This window comes from Balaenoptera ricei, chromosome 13, assembly GCF_028023285.1.
Source record: "Balaenoptera ricei isolate mBalRic1 chromosome 13, mBalRic1.hap2, whole genome shotgun sequence".
NCBI lineage: Eukaryota > Metazoa > Chordata > Mammalia > Artiodactyla > Balaenopteridae > Balaenoptera > Balaenoptera ricei.
In genome coordinates this window covers 83,234,602-83,251,036 of record NC_082651.1, presented here as the reverse complement: position 1 = coordinate 83,251,036, position 16,435 = coordinate 83,234,602, and the positions used below count along the sequence as shown (strand labels likewise).

The window sequence follows — 16,435 nt, the reverse complement described above, 5'->3', positions numbered from 1 at the left end:
TGGACTGAGGGCGGCTCAGGGCCACATGCCCCGTGGTAAGCCAGGCCTGCTGGTGCTGAGCTGTCTTCTGAGACCCCACAGACACCCCTATTTAAGAAACAATCACTTGGATCACACAGAGAGAAAATATTACCAATGCAGCTTAACGTTTGTGAAAGTTCCAACTGAATCTACCCAAGGGTAGTGAATTTCAGCTGAGATGGTGCTTTTGGTCAGGTTACACCATGGCTAAAAGGGCACCGTCTTGATCGTGCTGACCAGGTAACTCGGCATTTACAAAACAGTTGGAGGCCACGCAAGGTCGTGGAAAGGCATGGGGCTTAAAGCAAACCAAAATGGGTATGAGCCCGGCTCGTCCATGTGTTAGTTCCCGGACTGTTCTCTCTGAAACTCAGTTTCCTCATCCATAAAGTGGGGGTAGGAAGGTGTCCATTCTGCCTGCTTCTCGGGTTTTTAAGACGACAGATGACTAAATGCTTCGTACCCTTGCCTGTTTTGTTCACTGCTGAATACCTAGAGCCTACAACAGACTCAGCACATCGTGGGTTCTCCAAATGCCCCTCGATGAGAGGACTTACATATCCCCCGGCAGCAGGAGGCCCACCCAGCCCCTGTACTTGCCTACAGAGCACTAGGCCACACCTAGCCAAACCTCTGACCGTTGCTCGTGGCTGGGGCCATGGGCGTGGAATGCACAGGTAGCAGCCAAGAGGGGGTGCCAAGGTGGGTCAGGATCAGTCTGGGTGGCCGTGGGGTCTGAAAAGACTCCTACCACCCAGAAATTCTGGGCTCTGAACTATTTCTTTAGCACACTGCATCTCTTACAGAGGGATTCATTTGATTTTCTAACTTTTGCTCTGAACTAATCAGAAACGGGAAAGCCAATCAGAGCCTCAGATTAGCACTAAGGAACCACAGTTACCAGGCTGCCTGTGCTGACTAAAAACAAAGACACCTGCTGTTTCAGGACCGCCAAGCCCCAGCTTCCATTAGCATATGGAGAAAGCCTTTGGGGGCCCCTGATAGGCAACCCCTGTGCCATCTGGAGACTTGCTGTCATTCCTCACCTCCACACACGTGCTCTGCCTGACACACAGGAGATGCTCAGCACATCCTTCCCTGTTGAATTTAATTCAATGCAACACCCCCAAGAGGAAGAGGTGGAAGACCTTGATGCCAGACCATCTGTCCAGGTCCTGGTGTATTGAGAACGGGGAGCCCCCAGGGCCATGTCCTGAGCCTATCCCTCGGGCCCAAGCGGGGAATGGCACCTGATGCCCAGTCCAACACTCTGCACTCCGGTACCCCTGGGGTGTGCTTAGGAAACCAAGTCTCCACGAGAGTCCAGGTGGGGAGTCGCACCCAGGTCTGAGCGACTCTGGCCCATACCCTTTCCATCTAGCCCTGAAGCACGGCTTTGTGAAAAGCGTGCCGTTTTCGGTCAACACGTCATTCTCCCGTGATACAGCGACATCGCGGGGCAAAGGGAGGTGGCGATACCTTCTGGTCTGGGCCTGCCCGCATTCACACCCACAAGTGAGAGGGGTAATACACTGAGAAGGGCAAGCAGATGGCTCGGGGCCGCGCCCCTCAAGGAGGCGTATCAAGCGGTTCATTCTCGCATCTGTCATGGGGCCTGTTTCATTCAATATCTTTGCTGAGGGGCTGAGCAAAGGAATGTAAAATATGCTTATCAAATCTGCCAGTAGCACTGAGTTGGGAGGCGTCACTAATACTATGAAAGGGAAGAATCTGATCCACAGTGACTTGGAGCAGCTGGAAAACAGTAACAAATTTAGCAGGAACAGCCTTGAGCCCGGGTTGGTTTCCTCATCTGTCAAGTGAAGGGGCTGAATTAGTCAGTCCTTCCAGTGGGAGGAGGCAGGAATGGGCAGAAATTCTAGTGAGGTGGGCTTTGAGGCGGAGAGGGGGCAGGCTGGACTTTTTGCTCTGCTATTTACTCCCTAGTCCCTTCGAGCTATTTAACCTCTCTAGTCTAGCGTTCCTCACCTACAAAATGGGGATAATAATATCTACTTCACAGCAATGGTATAACAATTAAATGAGGTAATATATGGAAAGCTGACACATGAGAGTCACTCAAGAATCGCTAACTTCCTCCTGCTCCGCAGGAGCAGAGGACCAGAACTATTCACAAACGTGCATCCCTCCCTCCTCCCCGTCCCTCCCCGCCCCCATGCAAACCCCAGCTCACTGCCCGGCATATGCAGCCATCACTCAGTGCTACAGACAAACCCCAACATCTGGCTGGTACCGCCGCAGTGAGATACTCAGGAACACTGGGGCTCCGTGATCCTTCCAAAATGCAAAGCTGATTACGTCACTCCACAGAGCTTAAGCCCTTGCTGAGGGGGCTCCCAGGGCCCTGCAGGATCAAGCCCAGCTCCTTAGCCTGGGTGAAGGAAGGCCCTAGGATCTGGCCAGCACTTCCCACCCATCGTAAACCGACCACGCCAGGTGCAAATGTGGGCTGCTCCCTCCCTGGGACATTGGCACAGACCCTTGCTTCTGCCCCGACTACCTTCCCCTCACTTTTCCAACCTCACTTCCTAGATTCCCTTCCCCTGGGCCCCTCCTTCCCATACCCCACCTAGACTGAGTCTATGGGTCCTTCCTCTCCCATAGCACCCACTATCCAGCACTGCAAATGCCAGCTATCATCATGACCAAGCCACAAGCCCCTCGAGGGAAGGAACTCTGTCTTATTCACCTTGGCGTCCGTCCCCAGTGCCTAGAGCGATGCACCTGGCACAGGGCAGGCACTCAAAATACTTGATGAGTGACTGTCACATAGTAGATGTTCAATAAACAAGTCCATGCACACAGAGAGAGGCACGTGTACAAATCCACAAACCTGCACGAATACAACCAAGCAGGAGGCTCCAGTGCCGTTCTGATCTTTATGACTCAAAGTCAGGAAACAGGATGACTACAACGTATTTTCTAGTCTTAAACATAATCATGTCACTTCAATTTATGTAACTCTTTACAGTTTTCAAAGCCCCTCTACATTTGGTGGCCTTTTAGATTAGGTAGTTACCATCAGCCTCTCTCAACTTCTAAGGCTATGATTTGACCAACATTTTAACACAGCTCACTGGATGGATTATTTTAGGCCACACACAACTTCTCATTCTGAGGAGCTGGGCCATGATGATAATAATCTCTCACATTTGTACAGTACATGGTAATTAACAAAGCATTTTCACATACGTTATTTCATTTTATTCTTATGCTTTACAGAAAGTAGAGCTGGTATTATTTTTTTCCATTACGCAGGCGGGAAATCTGAAGCTCAGAGTGGTTACCTAACTTTCAGAGATCAGAGAGCCAGCAAGGGAGGCCTTTAGAACCAAAATTTAAATCTTTTGATTCCCAGCCCTTGGGTCTTTCCACAGCAACATGCCACTATACCCTACTATGCCGTGTGCCCCTGACACGTGTACACATGCATGACCATGAGCAGGCAGGCAAGCCAAGGTAAAGGTACACGCTGGCATTCACACGCATACATCCACACGCAGTTGTCTCCGGGACCTCATGCCTAGACGGGGACCCCTCCCTCTAAGAGAGACACATCCCACGAGGCCCTCACCCAGAGCCAGCCAGCCAGCCAGACGTACGTGCTCCCTTCAGAGCGTACACCGGATGCTACTGACCCAGCATCCGCTGAGCAGATGTCTCAAGTTGGTGTTTGAGTCAAGGGGATGAACTTGCCGGATCTAGCCAGCCACTTGCCCGGGCCCCCTGGGACAAGAAGCATGTACAGCTTTTGCCAGCTGGCTGGCTGGCCTCCCAGGGCCTGTCTGTGGTCATGGAATTCAGTGAAACGAACTGGCTTCTCTGGCAGGCAGAGCCCCGTTCTGGGTGCCTGAGTACCAGGCCCAAGACCCCACAGAGCACCCCGCACACACGTGCACACACGTGCACACGCACATGCACGGCAGGCCCAGGCCGGGCCGCAGGGTGAGCTGCAGGAGGACGGGCGGGGAGGGCAGGGGCACCGGGAATTGCTGTAGGTGCTCCCACTTCCGCGCAGCCCTCCCAAGCCCCCCGTCTTTTCTGCTCTCAGTCACCTCCCAAAGCTCATCAGTCCTTTGTTTCAACTACTCAACAATATTCAACAGATATTCACTGCTCAGTGGGCTTCGTATTATAATTATCGATGAAGGTCTTCCATGACTCCCAAAAGGCCATGCTCCCAGAAGGCAGTGTCCGTGTCCTGATGGCCCCTCCGACGCCCGCACAGCTCCCAGGCACCTGCGTACTGTGGGCTTTCCCCAGGCCCTCCGCACCCCGTGCACCATGCTGGGGCTTCACCGCCTTCCGGAACGGAGACTCCCCCCAGCACACACCCAGCCCACAGCAGCCCAGCCGTGCCCACCCCTGTGGTCCTAGGGCCACCATAAGCCCAGGCCCATGGATGTGCTCAGAAACATTTACTGAGCACCAGCTATGTACTAGATATAAAGATAAGCAAATAGGGAACTCAGTTCAGAGGGAGAGACACCACATAAACACACAAGTGCCTGTGCTGTGCCGAGGGCCCGGATGGAGCACGCCCACTCTGCTAGCAGCCACCCCCGCGGCCCCCAAGCCCCCTCGCCCTCGCTCCTTCAGCAGCCCACCCGGGCTCTGCACAGCCCACCATCTCCTTCCCACCCCACCGGCCACCCTCGCTTGGTGGACGGAAAGAATCCAGATAAATCTACTTTGTAGCCATGTGACTGTTACCAAGTTTCTCAACCTCTCTAAGCCTCAACCCCCTATCTGTAAAATGGGGATCCTCCAGTTACTGTGAGGATTAGGTGAGTTACTTGCCGGGCAAAGGACACTCCTTCAGACACCCTTCCACACCGTGCACATGCTAAGTGGGGTGATTAGAAGTAATAGCCCTAATAGCCCTGTGGCTCTCCGCAGAGGCAGGTGCAGGACATGACCAGGCCCTGTGTCCAGTCCAGGTGCCAGAAAGGAAGGATATCTTCCCATTTCTCAGTCATCCTGGGACACCCACTCTTGCTCAGCTCCCCGCCGGCCCTCTTGCCTTTGCAGAGCTGAGCTCAGCTTCCCCGCCCAGGCCCTGTGGGACCTGCTTCTTGGCCAGGATGGGCTCCAACCCCAGCCCAGACCTGAGAGCACGAAAGACCTGAGGGACCTTGGGTCCGGCCGTGGCCCCGCATGTGAGCCTCTGAAGGTAGCATAGCCCCTGCCATCAGCAGTTAGGTCACCCTGGGACTTCCCTGGTGGCACAGCGGTTAAGGATCCACCTGCCAATGCAGGGGACACGGGTTCGAGCCCTGGTCCGGGAGGATCCCACAGGCCGCGGAGCAACGAAGCCCATGCGCCACAACTACTGAGCCTGCGCTCTAGAGCCCGCGAGCCACAACTACTGAGCCCACGTGTCGCAACTACCGAAGCCCACGTGCTTTAGGGCCTGCGTGCCGCAACTAATGAGCCCACGTACTGCAACTACTGAAGCCCAGGTGCCTAGAACCCGTGCTCCGCAACAAGAGAAGCCACCGCAATGAGACGCCCGCGCACCACAATGAAGGGTAGCCCCCCCTCGCCGCAACTAGAGAAAGCCCGCGCGCAGCAACGAAGACCCAACGCAGCCAAAGAAAAAAAAAAAAGGAGTTAGGTCATCCTGCAACTTGCCTCAGTTTTGCTTCTGTTCAGTGGGTAAAGGGAGAGGGGGCCACAGGCCACGGGCTCTCAGGGGACTTTAAACCCACACCATTCACACCCTCGTCTGCATTGTCCCCACTCTTCTCCCACGCCTCTCAGTCCTCGGGGCTGCAGTGGATCTTCGCCACAAACGTGCAGATAGGTTAGTAGGTAGAGAGATAGGCAGATGGGGAGGAAGGTAAGTAGGTAGATAGACAGACAGCTAGTTAACTATCCGAAATAAATCACAAGACTAAATCTGTGCCCCTGTGTTAACCACTCACACACACCACCTCACGGAAATCTCTCATTTCGCTGCTCAGCAGTCATGTAGCTGAGTCCACGTTCAAACACAGGTCTGTCTCCAGAGTCCAACTGACCCCCACTTAAGACTGTATTGACTGCAGAGTTAAACTTGACATGTAATAGCAGTTAACTTAGAGAATGTTAGAGAACCTGAACCCTAAAATGGAGGGCCCAGTCAGCTCTGGGGTGGGCACTGTTTACATCACTTGCCTGCTCTCCATGCGCAAGTATCTGATCGACTCCACTGAGCTAAAAACGGACACGCCATTATTATTATTAGCTGTGTTCCCGAAGAGGTAAGGGCAAAGCTGCCTTTACTGGAACTGTTTAAATGTGTAAGAGGGATGCTACCTCAGCGACCCCTATAGTGACGATTATAAAGCAGAGAGCAGGCCCTGAGTGACCGTGTGTGGGCATCTGAGTGCACTAAAGGCAGGGCATGCCCGGGGCGGGCACCGGATCTGTGGGCCAGCAAGAACAGCTGAGAGTGGAGCCGGGGGAACCCCACCCAAGGATGCCCTTGAACTTCGGAACCGGAGTGCAGGAAGTGGTCGGCGCCCGAGGGAAATCAGTACTTGCCAGGCCTCTGGGTTGGACCTAGGTGAGGAGGGAGGAGCCCTGGCCACAGCACTGGCCATACGTGCATAGATATACACACAGGTATGCACACATACACATGGGCACACTTGCTGTGCTCCCCCAGCACAAATACGTACCCCCCAACAGGCGCTTCTCCTACCCAGCAGGAGAGGGTGAGCTCAGGGCGAGCCGTCCAGGAGCGGCCTCCTTCCTCCAGAGGGCAGGCATGGCTTACCCACCCTGGTATCTTCCTATCCCCTTCCCTTTACTAGGTCCTCCAGCAAGGTACATTCAGTTCACCCAACAAACTCGTGGAGCCCTACTATGTGCCAGGTACCTGGAAAGGTACCTAAGTCTGAAAAGGAGGAAAGGAGGGAAGGAGGAAGGAGGAAGGGAAAGAAGCAACGTGTCCACAGCAGTGTCTTCACACGTAAGAGTATGTACCTGGTACGTGTGTGTATGTGCGTGTGCACATATACTCAGTCACACATACTAGCCTGTGTACGTGAGCTCCTGCTGGAGATGAAGTGCCCCCAACATCGACCCCAGGGCAAGAGCACTGCTATGCAGAGAAAAGCATTCTCTGACCATCCCGACTTTCAGAAGAAACTTGGACAGGACTACGGAACATCACAGCTGGGAGGCACCATCCATTCCATCCCCTTTCACACAGGAGGCAGCCTGAAAGGTACAGGAGCCTGGGTTCAAATCCCAGCACCACCACTTACTAGCTGTGTGGCCTTAGACAAGTGACCTAACCTCTCTGAGCATCAGTTTAGTCTTTAATAAGATAGAGTGATGAAAATAATAGAGCCTACCTTATGGAGCAGTTGTAAGAATGAAATAAGATAATGCAAGTACAGACTTTAAAAGAGCACCTAGCAGATAGTCAGCACTCAATGCATCTGTTATGTTTCTAAGGCTCGGGGAAAGAGGGGAACAGCAAGATCAGGGGCCCAGCCTGGGGCTTGGACTCCTGGCCAGGCACTGATTCACATTTGGCGATCTGAGGAGGCCCTTCCAGCCCCGGGCTTGGAATGTTCTTGGTCCCCCATCCTGCTCCCTCTGCCCCCCTCTCTCCCCTCCACACAGGGCCTGGCACCATATCTCCATGATCCCCTCTGAGCCAGAACCAAGGCTCCTGGACTTCCTGATGCTCCCCTCCCCTCCCATCTCTCATAAGGCCAGCTCCCCGTCCCTTTTCTGTGGCCGGATTTACCCAGCCGACCCTCACTGCCAGAGTCCCAGGGCTCAGCATCCCTCCCTCCACACCCCCCCCCCACCCCACCCCCGAGCCTGCCTCCTCCCAGGCTCCCCAAGCTGCCCCGTCCCTGCCCAACACATGGACAGTAGGGCTGGGGAGGCTGCTGGGCAGGTGCCACGAGGACACCACGTACACAGGCCTCTCTGCACTGCCAGCAGAGGCACGGCTGCCTCAGCCTACCGCGCACAGCTCTGCGCCCTGCCTGTTTGATCAGGGCTCTGGGACTGTTCTCCTGTGAAGGGGTCTTATCCACTCTCATTTTCCTCTCCATCCTATCCACAAGATACTTCCTGAGCACCTACTGTGTGCTAGTCGGGCCCTGAGGATCCACCCAGACGATGGTGGCTGGGGTCCTGCCCTCCTGGGGCAGCTGCGGGGCTGGATGTTATCCACACCAGTACTTCTCAAATCCCCTAGAGGGCTGGTAAAAACAAGGATTGCTGGGTCCCGTCCCCAGAGTTTCTGATTCAGCAGGTCTGGGGTGGGGCCCGAGCTTTTGCATTTCTAAGCCTTCCAGGTGCTGCTGGTACCGCTGGTTTAGGGATCACATTTTGAGAACCGCTGGTTCTCTCTGTAATTCAAGACAGACTGAAGCCAGGGCTTTGATCAGAGAGGAGAGAAAATTAGGGAAAGGGCACATCAGTCAGAGGAAGCAGCATAAACAAAGGCCTGGCAGCTCCAGGAAGTACTGGAGTGAAAGGTACAGGGAGGCGTGGCCGGTGGGGGGGAGGGGCAGGCGGGAAGGGCACACGGGGCCAGGTGGTGAAGGGGCCGGTGGGCAGCCACACCCCTGCCCTCTGGCTCACCAAACAGTTCCTTTGTGCCAGGTGCCCCTGGAAACTCTGCCAGACTCCTTGGGCTGTGGCCCAAACCCATCTTCCCCTCTGCAGCCACGCGGCACCCCTGCCCCAGGCCTGGCTTTCACAGGCTGCCGTGGGCGTGGGCGGCTGTCGGCGTCTCTGCCCGCCCTCCTGGGGGCTGCACGGGAGCCAGCCCAGCGGTGCCAGGAAGGTGTACCAGGTGAGCCAGCATGCACACCGGGGAGAGCGCCCGCCGTACCCCAGCCCCCATGTGTCAGCTCCCTCTATCAGCACCAGGCTCTGGGCCTGGGTGTGTGTTTGTTGCCTCTTGAGCCAGAGCAGTTACTATGGGTAGATAATAATAGCAATCGTAATCCCTCATAATTGGACCAGACTTTGCTGTTTGCAGGGCACTCCATGCCCGTGACCTCATCTGACTTCCACAACCACCCCATAAAACAGGCACAGCTAGAGTTACTATCCCCATTTTACAGCTGAGCAAACGCAAGCCCAGAGGGCCTGAAGTCACATCTCCAATAAGTGACATCTTCAGGCCTGGGGCCTGGGGCTCGTGACTCTCCGTCCAGTGCTTTTTCTCTGTCCTGAACTGTCATGATAGAGAGTCTGTCTGCGGCTCTCCATGGGCGGGGCCGAGGGCTCTGCGGCCCAGGGAAGCCCTGTCCAGTAACAGGAGAAATGTGGCCCGGCTGCCCCACGTCCTCCAACTGGCGGAGGTGCGGGGGCAGCTGACCACCAACTGCAAGTGCGTGGACACGGAGCTGTGTCAGCACCAGTCAGGACATCGGACCGGGGGGAGGGGTCAGGGTCACCTAAGCTAACGGAAGAGCAAAGCCAGGCCCAAGGAGGGAAGGGAATTATCTATGGCCACAGCTGCCACTCAAGAGCACAGGTGGGTGCAGGTGGCCCTGACTCTATGGCGGCAGGGTCTGGGTCTGCTGCCGCCTGAGTCCGCGGGATCAGAAAGAAAGGGACTGACCTGTAACCCCTAGGAGCCCCACCCAGTGGGCTGCAGTATGCACTTTCTTCCCAGCTTGGGGGTATACACGGTCCCCCATCCCGTGGCACTCTGCAGGATCCTGGGCTGGAAAGACAGGTGTCTGGGCTTTGTGCATGCATCAGCGCGCGTGCGTGTGTGTGTGTGTGTGTGTGTGTGTGTGTGTGTGTGTCCCCGTAACAGGACCCATGCAGGTGGGGCAGTGAAAAAGACTCCGATGCAGGACAGCAGGCTCTCATCTGGACCCCCCACTGATAAGCTGGGCTCAGCTTCCTCATCTCCAAACCAGGGCCATCTGTCCTTGCCCCACTTGTTTCAAGGGCTGTCCTCAAGGACCAAATGGATGGAAACCACCCAGAAGACAGAAACTGGCTCTAAGAATGAGCAAGCCCAGAAGGAGCTGAGCACGCGCGGCGGGAGGGTGGGCAGGGAGCAGGTCTTGGAACGGCCGCTGATGGCGGATCACCAGAGCTGACCCCCTCAGAGTGCTCAGTGGTCCCACACCTGGTGTCAGGTGTCCACCCTGGTTCCAGGAGGACAAACTGTGCCCCAGAAGCATGCCTTGCTACTCTCAGATACGACCAAGTATCACCACCCCTCACTCCCGCTCAGGGAGAGAACAGGCAGAGGGAACTGCGGGGACCAGGGCATGACAGATTGGACGCCCCAGGAAGGCCGTTGGCTGGCACAGCTTCCCTGGAAGGGTGGCGGCAGGGTCTACCATTCCACAGAAGGGAAAAGCAGAGTCCACGTGCTGGGGATTCGAATGGCTTTGCCTACAGGTGGGCACGGCTTGGTGAGGCCCCGAGGTTGCCTGTCGGAACCCGGCAGCGACGCCCACCGGTCTGCTGGCATCTCCTCTAACTGCTTTAGGGCCATCCTGGAGTTCAGCAGAAGGGTGAAGAGGTCACCCCTCATGGGGCTCCAAGAACAAGGTCACTAGCTCCATGGCCAGAAGTAACACTTGCTCAGCGCCAGGGATGGGGCGGGGGAGGGAAATCACCATCTCCACTGTGACTGGTGCCGCCCTGAGCACACAGCACGCAGCACGCCACGCACCGTGGTGAGCCTGGCTGTCTGTGCGGCCGGGGCAGCCCTCACGAGGCCTCCCATCTACAAAGCCCCCTGAACCTGTCTTTGGCCTCCCCAAAGCTACTAACCCCCCTGGGGAAACAGAGGCAGCTAACCCAGGTAAAGAGACTCACCTGAGGACACACAGCTAGTAAGAGGCCGATCCAGAAAGGAAGCCAGATGTGGAGACCCTGCAAGGCCAGCCCTAACAATCGCACACGCCTGGGGTCTGAAGCTCTGCTCACACACCAGGGGGGCTGAAGACTCGGTCCCGGAGCCCGACCACCAGGATTTAACCTCTGCAAGCCTCAGTGTGCTCACCACCAAGACAGGGGGATAGGTCTTCCCTACAGGCCCGTGTGAAGACGGAGCGGCGCGGTCCAGCGCCCAGCACCCCCAGCAGAGCCGGCTGCTCACCTTGCGCTCCTCCTCCCCCCGCTCCGGAGCGGGGCCGCTGGCGTCCCCGGGGCCGCTGGCGGGCATCGCGGGCAGCTGGGCGGTGGGAGGCAGGCTGGGGCTGCGCGGGGCTGGGGGGCTGCTGGCCTCTGGGAAAGGAATTATCGTGGTCTTGGTAAGCAAGAGTTAAAACTTAAACATAGATCCCGGCGCGGAGGGTGAAACGCGGCCTCAGGCTGTCTGTGGGGCTGGGCTTCCCGCGGCTCCACCTGTGGGGGGAAGAGAAGAGGGGTCAGCAGGGCAAGGCACCTCCACTCCAGGCCCCAGCTGACCCCCACCGGCTCCCAGGGCCAGACCCTCGGCCCCGGGGCTACGCTGGCCTGACTCCTCTTCCCAGGCGCAGGCCGAGCCGGCACCCGGCGATGCGGGCACCCAGCGATGCGGGCACCGAGGCCGAATCGGCAGCAGGGCCGCACCTGCCTCCGACGCGCGACAGTCTCCCCGGCCTCCGCGTCGCGCCGCACAGTGGGCGCCACTTGTGGGACTTGCAGCCGCCTCCCGCCCCCTCCCGTCTCTTCATTCACGGCTGTTCTTTCCTTTGAAAGCTTCCCGCAGCCTCCCCCCCACCTCGCCCCCCGGGAAATCCCAGAGGTCCCCAGCCGGCTACATTTTCCTTCTGATCTGTCCTCCCCGCGCCCCTACCCCACCCCGCCCCCACCACGTGGAGGAAGTGAGCGGCAGTCACAGGATGTAGTGAGATGAATGTCACCTCACTTTAAGACCGGCGCCTGGGCCCGGAGAAGGCTGAGGGTGAACCCAGGCTGCGGCCAGGCTGAAGGCCTGCCTGGGTTTGCAGGGCTGTCCAGGGGACGCCCCGGTGTGGGGTGGGACGAGGCCGCAGCCGCACCGAGCCAGGGAGGATGCCAGGCCGCTCCCCCCGCACCCCGCGAACCAGCCCCACCTGCCCTGGGAAACTGTGGGCTCCAGGGGGCCCTGCGAACGCACATGGCTGAATTTTAGGGGCTTTTCGGCCTCCCTGCTTCAGGTGCGGGCCTCACGCCAGTGAACTAACAAAGCCCGGGCCACAGGCCTCAGCTGGGGGGGGGGGGCGGCGGGGGGGGGGGTCGTGGCTTCACCCCCTTGGCTCGGAGGAGCCGCAGAGAGATCTCCGACTCTCCGCCCCCCAGGAGGAGCCTGGGCCCAGCCCCTGCCTCCGCGGGCCAGCCAGCACGGGGAGGGGCCTGGCAGGAGGAGGAAAGTGGGAGGCAGGCTGGATCCGGGCCCACCCACACCCTTCCACTTCCAGTTCCCGGTTCTGCTTCCCCGCTCCCCCTCCCTCCAGGGCTGCTTCTCCCATCCCCCTCCAGCCAGAGCTCCCTGGAAAACCAGGAACCGGAGAAGGCGCAGGCTTGGGTCTCCCACGGGTGCAGCCCCTCCCCAGGGATGGGCGCTGGGCTGGGAGGTGGGGGGGTGGTGTGGAGGGGGAAGCTGGCGCTGGGAGGGGCCTCTTTAGGGCCTGGACACGAGGGGCCCCATAAGTTAGAGCCTGGACAGGCTGAAGGTGCTCCCGCCCCCCAGGTGAGCCCTAAGGAAGCCGCAGGTGTAGCGATGGTCCAGGCTGGGCCGAGGAACGTCTGCTATGCGGGTGCAGGAGCGAGAGCAACTCCGTGTGTCCGATGCGGTGCCAAGCCCGGGACGGGCCTTCCTCTTTGGGCAGATACAAGTATTACTACCATCTACTGTTGAATCTAAGGCTGCAAAAGGCTAAGGCTTATCCGTGTTGCAGTGTCAGGGCAGAGGCTTGAATCCAGATCTCTGACTCTAGGGCTCTGAGGGCATCTCTATGAAGCTCCGTCCCCCAGCTTACACCACCCCACAGAAACAACCCCGAGAGCCCATCAGACAACCGGGCCAACCCAGAACTCCACAAGGCTTCTGACCATCATCAGCCAGCCCGCGAGTCCCCCTCAAACCCACCCCTTGTCTGTTAGCACAAATATCCCCGATCACCCACCACATCAAAATCTTCAAAAGGATGAGCAAGCTGAGAGAGGCAGGGTCTGGTTGGGAAGAACACTGAACCCGGGAAGAACTTCTCTGGCCCTTAGTTTCCTCATCCATAAAATGGAAGAGGTCGACTAGATGATCTTCAAGAACGTCTTCTAGCCCTGCCCTGCCAAACTGTTGGAGGCCCCAAAGGCAAAGGGCAGGATCCTACGAGGCTGGGCCATCTCCAGGAGCCCCGAGAGCCCTAGAATGGAGTCCGTGCCGAGCCAGGCACAAAGTAAGTCAGGGGCAGATAGCCCTCTCCCGGGTATTTGTCTCAATGCTGCCCTGAGGCCTAGAAACATCCAGGGGCTTCTGTAAGAAAAAACTTTCAGAGAACCTCTGGTGGCCGGTGACAAGAGGAAGGAAGCAGGAGGGAAAAGCAGAACATCACAGGGTGTTGACCCTGAGGGCAGACACCCCGGAAAGGAAAGGAAAGGCTCTTTCCTCCGCCCCTTCCTCCGCTCACCCCTCTGACACGAGCTGCACACTGTCGCACAGCAAACACAGCTGACCTGGGTCAGTCTTTCGGTTCCTTTGTGTAACTCAGTGGAACAGCCTTGTCAGTAAGTGTCCCTCCAAGTCACCCAGCATCATCTAAGACCATCCAGCACACGCCGGGCAGGCCACGCACTGCACAGCTCCAGAGCCCACTGTGGTGGCCAAGGTCCAGGCCTGAACACAGCGCTTCCTGCCCGTCCTTGGAAGCTTCCTTCTTCTCCCAAGCAGCCCTGCCGAGGGAAGAGACCTGCTCTTGGGCCCACGGTCCCAACACAGCAGCATGTGTCTACCATGACATGACGGACCTGCTGCTCCTGGCATCAAAGCGTCCTCCTCACCCATGCCAAGGGCTGCACCACAAAACCACCACCAAACAAAAACCCTTGCCAAGAGCCCTACCGCCACAATAGGCAGCTTTTATTTTCTCCTTTATACTGCTAACGTCCACAGTGGCCAGGAACAATTTTATAACAACTTAAAAAAAGTTGTTTTGAGGAATCCTATCATGAAAATGTCTTGGTATCACAACTGACATGGTCACCATCCTCACCGCTCCAGTTATAAAACTGTTGTGGAAAAGGACTGGGATTTTGAATCTACACACCCAAGAGCGCTACCTTCTAAATCCAATGTAGTAGAAAGATTTTTTAAAGAAGACATAAAGGGACTTGCCTGGTGGTCCAGTGGTTAAGACTCTGCGCTCCCACTGCAGGGGGCACGGGTTTGAACCCTGGTCGGGGAACTAAGATCCCGCATGCCGCATGGTGCAGCCAGAAAAAAATAAAATAAAGAAGACATAAAGTCACAAGATTGGGCTGAACAGAGAGGAGATACCACCAACAAAATGTGGGGGTCTGGAAAGCAGATTTGTGGCAGGCAAATTTCAAACAGAACATGACAAGTGATCTATAACAGAGTCCTTTAAAGACACGTGGCATGATAGCACCATGTATCTCCGGGACCAGGGGTGAAAAGGATGCATGTGTGAAAATAAAAAGGATCGAACAAAAGAAGTAAAATCCCTAAATCCACCTCTCCCAGAAGTCTGAAGATTTACTCTCTAGAGAGCACAACACAGAGGGCCTTTGCTCAGAGAGTTGACAAGCACCGTTGAGAGCAAGAGTAATAAACAAAAGCAAGGAGATGAAGGTTATTTTCAATGCTGAGGTTGAGTCCCCCAGGCTAGTCCCCCACTGGGCTCCTAGAATCCTGGCAGTCAGACCTTACCTTCTTCTCTGGAGAATCTTACCAGTGCAAGAAGAAAGGCCTAAGGATACAGATATTGACACCAGAACACAAATGGTTTCCAAATGGCTTGTTTAGGTCAACCAATGTGGATCTGCAAGTCAGCCAACTTCCAATCAGCTTTTTAGTCCCCTGTTCTTAACCCTGAAAGGACAACCAAGGACCACTAGACATCCGAGGAAAGCCTCTAACTTGGAGTGCTTCCACCATGGAAGGGCACCACCATGCCCTCTACCACTGAACTTTTTTTTTTTTATTGAAGTAGAGTTGATTTACAATGTTGTGGCAAACTCTACTGCACAGCACAGTGACTCAGTTATACACACATATGCATTCTTTTTTATACTCTTTTCCATTATGGTTTATCCCAGGTTATTGAATATAGTTCCCTGTGCTATACATTAGGACCTTATTGTTTATCCATTCTAAATGTAATAGTTTGCATCTACCAACCCCAAACTCCCAGTCCATCCCTCTCCCTCCCCCCGCCCCCTTGGCAACCACAAATCTGTTCTCTATGTCTATGAGTCTGTTTCTGTTTTGTAGATAGGTGCATTTGTGCCTTATTTTAGGTTCCACATATAAGTGATATATTTGTCTTTCTCTTTCTGAGAAAGTATGATTATCTTAGTTGATAGTATGATAATACTATCACTTAGTATGACAATTTCATGTTGCATCCATGTTGCTGCAAATGGCCTTTTTTGTTCTTTTTTATGACTGAGTAGTATTCCATTGTATATATGTACCACATCTTTATCCATTCATCTGTCGATGGACATTTAGGTTGTTTCCATGTTTTAGCTATTGTGAACAGTGCTGCTATCAAAATATGGGTACATGTATCTTTTTGGGGTTTTTTTGTTTGTTTTTGTTTTTGTTTAACATCTTTATTGGAGTATAATTGCTTTACAATGGTGTGTTAGTTTCTGCTGTGTAACAAAGTGAATCAGCTATACATAAACATATATCCCCATATCTCCTCCCTCTTGTGTCTCCCTCCCACCCTCCTTATCCCACCCCTCTAGGTGGACACAAAGCACCGAGCTGATCTCCCTGTGCTATGTGGCTGCTTCCCACTAGCTAGCTATTTTACATTTGGTAGTGTATATATGTCCATGCCACTCTCTTACTTCGTCCCAGCTTACCCTTCCCCCTCCCCGTGTCCTCAAGTCCATTCTCTACATCTGCGTCTTTATTCCTGTCCTGCCCCTAGGTTCTTCAGAACCTTTTTTTTGTTTGTTTGTTTTAGATTCCATATATATGTGTTAGCATACGGTACTTGTTTTTCTCTTTCTGACTTACTTAACTCTGTATGACAGTCTCTAGGTCCATCCACCTCACTACAAATAACTCAATTTCGTTCCTTTTCATGGCTGAGTAATATTCCATTGTATATATGTGCCACATCTTCTTTATGCATTCATCTGTCGATGGACACTTAGGTTGCTTCCATTGAACTGTCTTTTTAGCCTGACAAAACTACAGGTGTCATTTGCTGTTTTTACTCTGTGGTCTGAACTCAGG

General features: G+C 55.2%; 1 protein-coding gene across 3 annotated transcripts in view; it reads right to left on the bottom strand.

Moving 5' to 3' along the window:
- DNMT3A (DNA methyltransferase 3 alpha) overlaps positions 1-16,435 on the bottom strand; it is a 106,488-nt gene that overhangs the window by 67,499 nt on the left and 22,554 nt on the right. For all 3 annotated transcript variants that reach the window (XM_059893475.1, XM_059893474.1, XM_059893476.1), the window contains exon 2: positions 11,138-11,385. In XM_059893475.1, the coding sequence (XP_059749458.1) occupies positions 11,138-11,203 (66 nt within the window). In that variant the 5' untranslated portion in view covers positions 11,204-11,385. The remainder of the gene's footprint in view (positions 1-11,137; positions 11,386-16,435) is intronic.